We start from the raw sequence: 12999 nt of genomic DNA, 5'->3' as shown, positions 1-12999 counted from the left end.
CATGGCATGTTGCTTATGGCGAGAGCAAATGCCTCGCACATTCCACGTGGCTATCTTCATGTATTCTCAAAGAAGGAAGTCAGGAACGAGGCGCCTGCTGCCTCGATTTCACCTTTTCCGCGAGAGCATCCAGGACACCCTCATCCAGAAAATCAGCCAATACTGCGAAAGAATTCTGGCGACCTGCTTTGGAGGTAGAAGGGAAATCCACTACCTTGGGAGAGGGGCGGGGATAACGCCGATCCCAGGGTGTAATAACATTTCCTTTGGCATCGAACGCCAGCTTGGCAGGTGGGCCTCTGGGGCCGTCGCTATAGGCTCTCCTTGGAGACTGATTGCGGGGGCCCGACGGGGCCGTAGGACGCACAGCCTGCTGTGAAGTGGGCATGTCTTTCCGGCGCGTATACGTGCGCACGGAATCCTGGGAAGCGGGAGGCCCAAGATCTGCCAGGCCTGCATCCAACTTTTTACCTTTTTTAGGACGTGCCTCAATCCAGTCAGTGCGACCGGAATCCACACTCAGGACCTGTTGTTTGCCTTTATCCATGACATGAGGAGACTGAAGGGCTTCCTGGGGCGTGGCATCAAGCACCATGTCATCCTTGGGCAGCGCAACCTGCGCATCCTCCGAAGACGTCTGCTTTTCAGGGCATTCAGCCATGAAATGCCCCAGTTTTCCACATGAAAAGCAGTGGCCCGCAAAGTTGCCCCATTTTAAGCGAAAATACAAAGGATGCATGCCCGAACAATTGAGGCAAAGCCACGCGGGCCTTTTCCTGGCCGTGTCCCAGAGCATGCATAAACGGTTGCGGTTCATCGCCCTGAGGCTTGGGGGAACCAGCACTGTTCCCACAACTGCGATCGCATCCTTCAACATGGGCCAATAGACCGCCGGACAGTTTTCCACCTCCACCCACACCGGGCATTCGCGTTGAAGCAGACGCTGGAAGTCAGCCATGGGGCGCCATGGCACAACATGAACCAAGCGGCGATCAAAGAATAGCGGCAACTTGGACAGGAGCTCAGCGCGATGCGTTTCTAATTTCAGCAGGACCTCATAAAACCCGCGAGGTCCAAGGAAAATCTCCTCAACCGACTCCCCTTGCAATAAATGGTGCAACCACTGGCGAATGTGCGAAAGCACTGGGATCCTGCCAGTGAAGAAAAGTATAACGGCACGGTCATAGAACACCGAGAAGGATCGCAAGACTGATTTGGGGTCGACCGTAGCTTCCAGCACATCATCCGTTCCCGCAACAGAAAAAGATTCGGTATTATGCTGGACATAATCACCAAGCAGAGTATTGGCGAAGTCCAGCAAATGCTCCTAGTCAATTTCCTGCGAATCCACAGGGTCAGAGGCCACTTGCGCATAGGAGCGTTCCGGAGGGCTCATTGGCTCATCAAGCATATGCTTGGAGCGTTTGCCGGCAGGCGGCTGTTCAGAAGTCGGTGGTAACTCCTCCGTGCATGGCACCATGTCTTCCGGCTCCTCTGCATCGGAATCAGGGCCAAGGGCTGCCACCGTCCGGTCAAGAAAGTCCAAATCCAGGCCAGCCATACTGCTGTCTTCACACGCGTCCTGTCAGCCTGAGTCGTGGCTTGTCCCACGAGCGCGTGTGGCAGGGCGCAACCCTAACGGTGCACGGGCCTGAGGGTGGGGCACAGGTCTGGCAATCGACGGCAGCACGGGATAGTCGAGGGCGCAGGGCAGGGGCCTCGCCAGCAGTCTCTCTCTCTCTCTCTCTCTCTCTCTCTCTCTCTCTCTCTCTCTCTCTCTCTCTCTCTCTCTCTCTCTCTCTCTCTCTCTCTCTCTCTCTCTCTCTCTCTCTCTCTCTCTCTCTCTCTCTCTCTCTCTCTCTCTCTCTCTCTCTCTCTCTCTCTCTCTCTCTCGCGTATTGGATGTTATATTTATAAAGTACTAAACAACAAAAAGAGTTACAAAAGTCATGGCAAAGACACAGAGGAAATTGCCATATGCCAGGGAAGTAAGTCCTCCCAAGGGAGTAAGTCAGAGTGCCGAATGAGATCTATCTGCCAATGCAAGAGACCTTTAAGCCTAGCAAGATGTCTCTGAACATTCGAGGCGGAATCAAAAAGAAAAGCATTCCAAATGGTCCAATTGTGACAACAACCCCAGTATCTAAGAAAGTGAAACAAGATCTTCATGTGTGGTTGTGTCGGTGTGGGGTATTTGGGCCGCACAAAAACCCAATCAAAAGGGCTTAGCGAGAAACCAACCACCGCTCACCAAACTGCTGACAAGAGTGACCAGATTTTCTTAGCGAGAGGGCAAGAAATAAATCGATGACGGGCTGATTCCATACTGGTGGTGTAAAAGAAACAATTGCCGTTGGAGATTCAACGCTTGGAAAGGGTTGAGGCAAGAGGAAGACCACCAATCATCACCCTCCAAAGAAAGACCTTGCATTTGAAAGGTGTCTTGTTCAACCAGCCCTCCATCACAGTTACCTTCCACCATGACTGAGATTTACGCAATCCCCATACAGTATTAGCTTTAGTAACCAACCATTGATGATTTTTAATCAAGAGATGATACACCTAATTAGCTGAAGCCTTTTCTAAATTCAGCCGCCGTGCAAGGTCCCAGTCCTGCCAGGGACGATCTGAAGCAAGGGCAAGAAAGGGTTGTCTGCTCTGGAGCACCATCAAAAGCTGTCCCCATAAATCCCTGTATCCACGAGGGATCCCGAAAAGCCTCCTAGCTGTACGAAACGATATCAACACATTGCGACTGCCATCTGCAACTAAAGTCAAGCCCAAACGTGCCATGCGGTTAAATTTTGGTCTGAGCTCATGTTTGCCTTCCCAAGAAAGTAACCGTGAGGCTGCCAACAATTCCAGTTGAAAAGAGTTAGTAGCTAAGCGGTCCTCCGTTGAATGCCACTGAGCCTTCTGGAGGACCGGTTTCCAGGAACATACCAAATGAGCAAGCAAAGATGATGAAGGACTAGAAAACCGAGAATCTGCATTAAGAACATGCCACCAAGAACTCCGAATTTGGGTATTATCATGCACAAGCCCGTGATCCTCAAGAAAATAACGGGCTATAACGACCCGCGGGTGATAATCCAAGCACATGGCGCGAAAAAGAGACCAACGGAGAGCCAGCATATGAGTTTTGGCATCCAAAATAGCCCCACCACCCATGTGTTTGGGGGTACATGCATGCGACCAAGAAATCCATGAAATGCCTGCATGCAAGGAATCCTTCTTCCATAGCATGAAACGAATGGGCTGAGTAAGAGCATTCAATGTAGTAGTAGTCCAAGGCAGCAATGGCAAGAAATATGTGAGCATTGGCAACATAATTGTCTGAGCCACTTTGAGGCGAACATGGAAGGGCCAAGCCTGTGACTTCCAATACAGAAACTTAGCTGCCAGTTTCTGTGAAATCCACTCTAGTAGCTGCTTTGGCCGAACATCAACACCCAAAGGGTACCCAAGATGCCTGACAATGGAACCACGGGGAACAACCATTCCTTGCCAGTCCAATGACTGCAAATCCAACTTCGTGCAGCTAAGAAGGGCTGATTTCAAAGCATTGATACGAAGACCAAAAGCCTAACCAAAGAGAGTTCAAACATCTAATGCTTTGCGAAGATTATCCTTGTCCACACGCAGAATCATAAAGCTGTCATCAACCAAGGATTGACTAATGAAGTGCCGTCCAAAAGGAAGAGACAATCCAGCCAACTGAGTAGAAGCTGCCATATGAGATAACATCAAAAGAACTGGATGAGTCGTAAGGGCGAAAAAGAGAGGACTCAAAGGGCAACCCTGTCTCACAGAGCGGGCAAGGACAAATGGCTCGATAACACCTCCATTCAGCATAACTCGCGAAGAAGCCGCAGAACCAATGGTGTATATCAGACGAGACATCAGAGTACCAAACCCCATAGTAGATATAAGTTCTGCAATGAAAGACCAGTCCAAATAATCAAAAGCCTTTTCCAGGTCGAATTGAATCAGCACCACCTCCTGATTAGAGTGCCTTGCATAGTCAATAGCCAGTTGCACATTTAAGACATTATGCAGAATGTTTCGGCCCTTAACGAAACCATATTGGAAAGGATACACAATGGTAGAAAGATGCTTATGGAGCCGATTGGCCATTACTTTGGAAAAGATTTTATACATAGAACCCATCAATGAAATTGGTCGCCAATGTTTCAACATAGACGGCGAAGGAACTTTTGGAAGCAGTTTAATAAGTTCTTCTTTCCATGAAGAAGGCATGAACCCCGTTTCCCAAACCTGCTGAAACATAGCCGTCAATGGTTTCGCTAGTTGGGTAGCAAAAACCTCAAAGAATTCATTGGTAAGACCATCCCAACCAGGACTTTTATACTTTGGCAAGTGTAACAAAATATCCATGAACTCCGCCTCACGAATATCTCTCCAAAGTGGTTTGCATGTCATGTGGAACCTGATTGCGGACCAAATCATAGAAAACTGAGCGGGCATAAGTAATTTGGTCTGAAGGTGGAGGAGTAGAACCAAGAAGGTCTAGAAAATAATTCCTACACATATTCACAATAGTCTGCGGATCAATGACCATTTGACCTTCTGCATCCGAGAGTCTAGTCATATTCTCTCAAGCAGGAGAGGCATGGAGAGCTCGAAAGAACTTATGAGTCTGATAAGCACTATCTTACAAATTTTCCGTCAAATTTTGCAATTTGGCCTGTTGATAAGATTTCAACTGAAACTCTTTAATAAGATCAGCCAAACGCATAGCCAATGACAGCAAAAATACATCATCTGGAGTCTCCACCAATAGAGAACGAACCAAAGCCAGTAATTCCTCCGCTGCTTGTCAACGGCGTTCAACAGAAATCTATCAATCAATTGTTACATATAACCCTGAAAGATTGAATGCTGCAAATAAGACGAGTTGAAGCGCAAAGGAAGTCTATCCAGAAATTGCTTAAAAAGTGCAATGGGTTGTACAAGCATCTCAAGCTTACATAATGTACATGCGGTCCAACCGCGACCATGTAGCTGTATACTGCGCAGAATGAAAAGTAAACCCTGTAGAAGAAGGGTATAGCCATGACCAAAGATCTTGCTTAAGTACGGTACAAGCAAACACATTCCACACACGGCTTTCTCGAGCATCCATCACTGAATGCTCTGATGTGGACTGTGAAGAATCAACACACACATTAAAATCCCCCATCAAAAAACCCCGTCTGCCAAGTAACAAGGAGGTCTGCAAAGTATTCCAAAGATCCCGGCAGGATAAAGGATCATTTGGAGCATAGAGCCCAAGCAACCATAAGATCTCTCCTTCAAATAAAACTTCAATCACCACAAAACGACCATGTACATCATTTTTAATAAGAACAGACTGATATTTCTCATGTACAATAAGCACACCAGAATAATGCGTGGCATGTATCCCTGCATAAAACAAGTGAAACCCATGACAATCCACAACTTTTCCTGCTTCACTGTGACTCTTGTGCTCAACACCACACAAGACATCCCACTGATTCTCATGCAATAAACTCCACATGGCATGTTACTTATGGTGAGAACAAATGCCTTGCAAATTCCACGTGGCTATCTTCATGTGTATTCAAAAAGAAAATCAAGAACGAGGCAAAGCTTGCCTTGATTTAACCTTTTCTGCTAAAATGTCAAGGATTCCCTCATCCAAAAAATCAGCTAACACAGCAAAAGGGTTCGGACGGCCAAATATAAAAGTAGACGGTGTATCCACTGTCTTGGGGATGGAACGGGGATAATGACGATCCCATGGAGTAATCACGTTGCCTTTAGCATCAAAAGCCAACTTAGCAAGTGGGCCCTTCGGACCATCCGTATAGACTTTCCGAGTGGGCTGATTGCGAGGAGCAAAAGAAACCATAGCATGAGTAGTGTGTTCTGAAGACATGTCTTTCCTGCGCATATAAGTACGCACGGAATCTTGTGAAGCATTAGGCACAGTATCCGCCATACAAGCATCAAGCCTTTTGCCATTTTTGGCTTGAACATCTACCTAGTCATTGTCACGGGAATCCAAACCCGAAACATGTTGCTTGCCTTTATCCAAAACTTTAGGTGGCTGGGTCGCATCCTGCGACGGAGCATCAAGCACCATATCTTCCATGGGAGACAAAACATGCTGAGCATCTAAAGTCAATTGCTTCGCTGGACACTCGGCCATAAAATGCCCCAATTTACCACACGAAAAACAATGCCCTGCAAAGTTATCCCATTTCAAACGAAAGTATAAAGGATGCATGCCAGAGCAATTAAGATGTAACCAAGCAGGCCTTTTCCGATCCATGTCCCAAAGTATACACAAATGGTTACGATTCGTGGCCCTCAAGCTCGGCAGAACCAAAACAGTACCCACAACGGCCATGGCATCCTTTAACAGTGGCCAGTAAACTACCGGACAGTTTTCCACTTCAACCCACACCAGACATTCGCGTTGAAGCAAGCGCTGAAAATCCGCCATTGGGCGCCACGGCACAACATGGACCAAACGGCGATCAAAGAACACTGGCAATTTAGTCAGCAGATCAGCACAATGCTTCTCAGATTTCAACAGCACCTCATAAAAGCCTCGGGGCCCAACAAAAATCTCTTCAACACACTCCCCTTGTAGGAGACTTTGCAGCCACTGGCGAATATAGGACAGCATTGGGATTCTACCAGCGAAGAAGAATATAACAGCACGATCATAAAACACTGAGAATGAGCGCAAAACATTTTTCGAATCCACTGTGGCTTCCAGAATGTCTTCAGCTCCCGAGTCAGAGAACGCTTCATGATTATGTTGAACATAATCACCGAGTAGAGTGTTGGCAAACTCCAACAAATGCTCCCAGTCAACATCCTGAGAATCCACAGAATCAGAAGCAACTTGAGCATAAGAACGTTCCTGATGATCCATTGTATCTTCCGAAGTATGCTTGGTGCGTTTGCCCACAGGCTGGAAGTCAGGACCAGATGGCATCTCTTCTGTGCAAGGAACCATATCCTCTGGTTCCTCTGTTTCAGAATCCGAACCAAGGGCTGCCACCGTTTGGTCAATAAAGGCCATGTCCAAACCAGCCATGTTATATCACCCCTTTAACCAGAGATCTGAAACTATTTGGAGGGCGCTCTCTCTCTCTCTGCTGCCACAAACTGCCTCTTGTCCTGTGCAGGGGCATAGTCACGCGCTCCCAGATCCTGGCAGTTCTCTAATATGGCGGCTCCGCTCCCTCCCTCCCTCCCTCCCTCCCTCCCTCCCTCCCTCCCTCCCTCCCTCCCTCCCTCCCTCTCTCTCTCTCTCTCTCTCTCTCTCTCTCTCTCTCTCTCTCTCTCTCTCTCTCTCTCTCTCTCTCTCTCTCTCTCTCTCTGTGTGCACGCACACATTCATCTCTTTCACTCAACCCATGCACCCGCAATGCTAAAGCATGCATTCTAACATGAAGGGCCCAAATCATCAACTTGGCCAAAAGAGCCTTACTCCACCTAATTGGATCAAGAATGTCTAAGTCTCCCTCTAAGAAAAACCATATGATAACATCGAAGCCCATTGGTCCAAACATCTCTATGATGACACCCTAGTCATAAGAAATTCTATATGAGGCAATGAGCCTAGTCAATACACGAGTGTGAAAAAAAACCAACCCCATATATAGCAAAACAAGTCCTAGTGGTAAGTACTCAATCTACAGCACATTTCTCAACTAGAAAATTTTGGGTCATTGCCATGAATGCTACATATGGAGCAATTTGCTGCTCAAGTCTAATATGTTATGCCAATATGACAGCCCAGATAATTGATAAATGCTCCACACCATCTCTTGAAAAACATGCACTATCCCTTTGATCCTTTCAAATCAATCAAGAATACTACTTCCGGCTCTTCAATTTTCTAATTGTGTGCATAGTTAACAAAGATGTGAAGTTAATAGTAGAAGTGGTTATGCCAACTGGGGAGGAAAATCTACCAATTGCTTTGCAATAGCCTGCACTTGAGGTTCTGGAAGAGATTTGTCATCCACAAGAATCTCAAACAGCTCACCCTGCAAAAAGTGCATGCAAAATCAAGCCATTACATGTGATTTGTCATCCACAAGAATCCCAAACATCTCATCCTGCAAAAAGTGCATGCAGAATCAAGCCATTACACATAATCCTCAAAGGCAGAACGAGTAAACAATCGGCTTAACCCAAAGTCAAAAAGGGTGAAATTCAGTACCTGTGCAAATTCAGTAACTACGCAAAATTCTTGAGGGCTCTCGAATGCATCTAGCATCTCTATTATGTTCTCGTGCTTCAAATTGCGGAGGATCTGAATCATGTAATGAGATAACTTATCAGACATGGCTGCCTCTGCTATGAATCAGAGGTGCTGAAAAAGACATAACAAACTGCACTGTAACATTCTCTCCATATGAGAATGCATTGTCACATTGTCCCAACAAACTGCACTGTAACGTTGTCAGAAATAGCATTCCAACTCCAGTAGTCACAGTTCATGCTTTCGTTGCATGACTCCATAGATCCTATGGACACAATCCAAGCATCTGATCCTAATTGTAACCATGCGTAGGCAGGCAAAAAAATTTATGAGCGAGCTGCAAAAGTGGACCACCTCTATTTCTTGCCGGAGGTTGTCGATGTCTTTATCGCTCTTGCCATGCTTAAGGATGAACTTCATTGCCACGGTCTGCAAGACAAAGCATAGACAAATGCATGCGTCCGATCAATGTCTATGGATTCATTTCACTTACTCAAGAATGTGAGAGAGTACTGGAGCTCAGCTGTTCCATACCTGGCCGGTATACTTGCGCCTGCCTTTGTAGACCTTGCCGAAGGAGCCTTCCCCGACGAGCTCTATGACGTGGTAATTTTCGACCCCCATGGCTGCTACGAGGAGAACAACGGGGCAAGGATCGTCGGGTCGTCTAATGCAGCGAGTGGAATGCTGTGTTGCTATGAGACCTCCCAAGCAAGTTCGGCTTCATGTGCTCTAACGCTTTCAAATGGGGCGCGGGAAGACCGTAGGCTAGAGTAGAGAGAAAGAGAACTTACAAGTTACCACCGTGATTAACAGTACATCGTAGACCTTAGAAAAAGAGAAAAGAAAGAAAATGATATTAACGCTATGGGCAGGCCCCAGACTCTATATATTTTCAAACTTTCTCAAGGATAAAATATATATTAACATCCTTTAAGACGTTTTAAAGGCGCATAGAATAGAACGATATCTCAAGATTCATATGCAATCCACATTGGAGTGCCATTGGTAAAAATAAACCCTAACTATTGAGGCTTAGAGAGAGAAAAAGAAGAGCAGTTTCTACATGATAGGAACAATCCCATGTTCTATGAGAGAGAGAGTATTTACCCCCATTCACACAAGGCTTTCAAATGGGATCTAGGAAGACCTTAGAGAGCCCCTGATTACAATAATCAAATAATAAGACCTTGGAGAAACATGCACAAAGAGAGAGAGAGAGAGAGAGAGAGAGAGAGAGAGAGAGGATTTGCACCATTCACTCCAATTTTTAGGTTGGGCATCCACAAATACCTACAAGGTGTTTGTCCAAGGGAAGTTATATGACAACTGACCCCAATGTCCTTTATATAGTTTTTAAGGGATTACACTACGGCTTACAAAAGCTCATGGCATTGCAAGAGGGAGGAAAAGCAAGGCATGGTCTCCCATTTTAAAAACCCTAAAAAAGTAAAAATCTCATAAATCAATTGTTATGCACACAAAAGTCCTTTCACTCAAGATATAATTCTAAATTAATATAACTTTTGATCCAAAACTTCAAATTAAAAATAAATCAAAGCATTGGAATCATAGTGACAAACTCTACAATTACATCTCTTCATATTACATGCTTGAGTGAATTTGAAAAAGCCAATCTCCATGTACTTTTTCATTGGAAAGTCCTATTGATATTAGTAAAACAATAAGCTTTAAGATTGTGAAAATCCCTAAACATTCTTGCTTTTGAACCTTGCTCATTGTGCAACAAATATTGTAGCATCCCTAATAACATTTCTTAAGGTAATCATTGAACATTATATGGCACCTAAAAGTAGAAAGATGGTACATTGCAAGAACATAGAACAAGGCATGTGCAATCCCCATCCCCCCACAATAACATGCTAGGTACGGGAGATACTCGCTATTTGGCAATACTTCATGCAAAGTGTAAAGTTTCTCAAAATGGAATATGACTATAATTTAGCCTTGTCCCATTGGGCAATTTGAAGGGGACAAGAATTCTTTATGGCATGTTACCCAAGTAGTGTATCCAATGTTGCTAGCAAAGGCTAGTATGTTACCCCTAAAAATATAGATTCTATCAGTACTAAGGTTAAACAAAGCATAGTAAATTCATCAAGCCATGTTGTTGCCTTGAATGAGCTCAATGCATGAGAGGATTATACAAGATGCTTATTCCTTCAAGAGATCTACAGACTACTATCAAAGCTTAGAGCAACCCTCTGTTGGCTTGCATTCTATGCTCTGATTAATAAGTGCACTCTTTACTCTCAACCACACACAAGCAAGCTCAAAGGACAATGTATTAGACTCACCCTTCTTTCCTCTTTATTTGTAGTCATGGCTATCGACAAGGAGTAAAGAATGGTCCTATGATCCTTATATACACTCCTTGAACACTATAGCCTCCTCCACTTCAATCTAATATCCACCGTCATCACAAGCAAACAAAAGAAGAAGGAGAAGACAAAGAGAATGGAAGCATCTCCTAAGCTCTCTATCACACACACACACACACACATCCCCAAATCAATGCTGCCCTAGTCAACCTAAGAGGAGACAAATATGTTATCAATGGGTTGGCTAAGGGTTTGTTGATCAAGGATGGTAGATGGAGAGCTCGAACAAGTGTGATCGGTGGAAAAATCCTAGAGCCAACTCAATAAATGAAATCTGTAAAGCTTGGTCCCATGGATTTGATATCAATTTCCCTAATATAGGTGAAAAAGGATGAGACGTATTGGTACAAGGTGGATGTGATGTGCCAACTGATGGGGGAAGCGAATGGCCACATGGTGGCACTCTAGCCTATGAGATCAAGGGGCGGAGGGCGGGAGTGCTAGGCTAAGCATCAAGGAGATGACAAGGCAACATGGTTGCCTCCACCAAGGCTACAACCATGATGGTTGTGAGAAGCTAAGGAGCAGTGATGGATGAGTTCCTCAACTATGATGGCACCAGGCACCAACTACTCTCGCTCTATGTACAAAGTAGACTGCGACAATGACTCATGCGCCATTGCATTTAGTTTCTTGTGGAGTCAGGGTCAATATGAGATATAAAGCATTGTATCTCCTAGCCTGTGTAATGTCATGCCATAGTAACCAGTGTAGTACCTACACGTGACAAAAAACAAATTAGTATGTATTATTATTTCTCACTTCCTCCCTCCCCCTCTTTATCTCTTCCTCTCTTTTTCTCCCTTTCTCACAATCTCGCTCCTCCCTCTCTTCTCATCACTAACGATTAAGACATATTATTGCAATATTTTGAGATTCATAAAATTGATTCTCATAATTTGTTTCACTATATATAAGCATGCAACTTGTCTTCAAGCATATAGTTTGCTAGGAACTCTATCAGGTACAATGGTTTAGGGATGGCTCTAAAGATTATCCTCTACTTCATCTTTATGTATATTGTTAAAAATGTCTAGATCTATGTGCAACTCTTCTCCTAGATAAAGCTCCAATTCATCTCATCAAGGTGCATCTCCTTTTCCATATAAGAAAGTAGTGCTTGCTCATCCCTATCATAATGAATATTTAGGTCATCAAAGTAGATTCTTGCTCAAGTTTATTAGGAGTTTCCACCTCTTCATCAGCATGTAAGAGGTTGATCTAGCCGTCTGAGTAGAATCATTGCTAGCTTTTTAGTAGGTTCTACTATGAGAGCATGAAGCAACTTGCACCACATAGTGCCATCACTTATCCAATGAATTTGGATTTAAAAGTAACCCATGTACAAAAGGTTTACATGATAAAGCTGTGTAGAGTGAGTCTCATTAAAGTAAATGGATGGCATTGTCATATCTACTCACAATTTTTAGGAATCACAAAGATGTTAGGGAGGCTCATTGTAGGGTAACATGCACTCAATGTTAGGACTTTGGACACTCTCTTATTGATTCAAGAGGTTCAACCACTACATCAACAACTACCTCGAACATGGTCTCTCTCACACAAATTGACATTCGTTTGTGATGACTGCACAAAGTATACCTCCATACACAAAGAGCCCTCTTGTACACCCCACAATCCAAGGTGTACTCCTTAGGCTCTCAAACCCTCTACAACCTTCATCATGTGAGAAGAGGGCATGGTTAAGGCATAAGGGAGTACACGAGAAGAAATGGGGACCTCACTCTTAGTCCCTCACCACACATTCTCACTATCTTTCTTTCAATCTCAACCTCTCTCTTACTCTCTCTTCGTCTCTCAAAACAAAAGCAAGAAACCAAGAGCCAAAAGATAACACAAATAAGAATAGCTTATTCCATTCATTCTCATCCTCTTTATACAAGTTGTTAGGGTTAGGGTTTTCCCATCCCCTTTGGGCATTCTAATGCTCTTTTTGGCCAAGTGATTGGTCATTTCTCCTTGTATGTACCTGTATCTATTGATATACATGTCTCTAACTCAAGTCCTACTCATTTGTCAATATAATTTGTGTGGGAGGGAGCCTAGCTCTTGTTGTATCTTTTAATACAATGGTAAAACATAGTGATTTGCAAAAAATATGGACCTCTCATGCTCTTCTCTTTCCTCGTGTCTTTATATCATTAATATATTGCCCCACCTCCTAGATGCATGCTAGTCCCATGGTACTCACGCCAAAAGGAACACAATATGGAGGGTGAGAAATGATGGGCCAATTGATGGGGGAGATCCTAGAGGGAAATTGTTCTTTGATGGTGTAAAGGAAAGGTGGGATCGATGATGTTT

At 44.4% G+C, this 12999-nt stretch overlaps 1 protein-coding gene across 2 annotated transcripts in view; it reads right to left on the bottom strand.

Moving 5' to 3' along the window:
- Positions 1–9033, bottom strand: part of FU (kinase family with ARM repeat domain-containing protein) — a 78222-nt gene extending 69189 nt beyond the window's left edge. The window contains exons 1-4 of one of the 2 annotated variants that reach the window (XM_087695598.1): positions 8807–9033; positions 8627–8701; positions 8231–8323; positions 7980–8054 (exon numbers count right to left, since the gene is read on the bottom strand). In XM_087695598.1, the coding sequence (XP_087551724.1) occupies positions 7980–8054; positions 8231–8323; positions 8627–8701; positions 8807–8896 (333 nt within the window). In that variant the 5' untranslated portion in view covers positions 8897–9033. Of the gene's footprint in view, positions 1–7979; positions 8055–8230; positions 8324–8626; positions 8702–8806 lie in introns of those variants that run through there. The other variant, XM_087695606.1, reaches the window with a different exon arrangement.
- Positions 9034–12999: the final 3966 nt, after the last annotated feature.

This window comes from Lygodium microphyllum, chromosome 2 (assembly GCF_053477565.2).
Source record: "Lygodium microphyllum isolate KBCC chromosome 2, Lygodium_microphyllum_v1.1.10, whole genome shotgun sequence".
NCBI lineage: Eukaryota > Viridiplantae > Streptophyta > Polypodiopsida > Schizaeales > Lygodiaceae > Lygodium > Lygodium microphyllum.
This window is presented reverse-complemented; position numbering and strand designations above follow the sequence as displayed.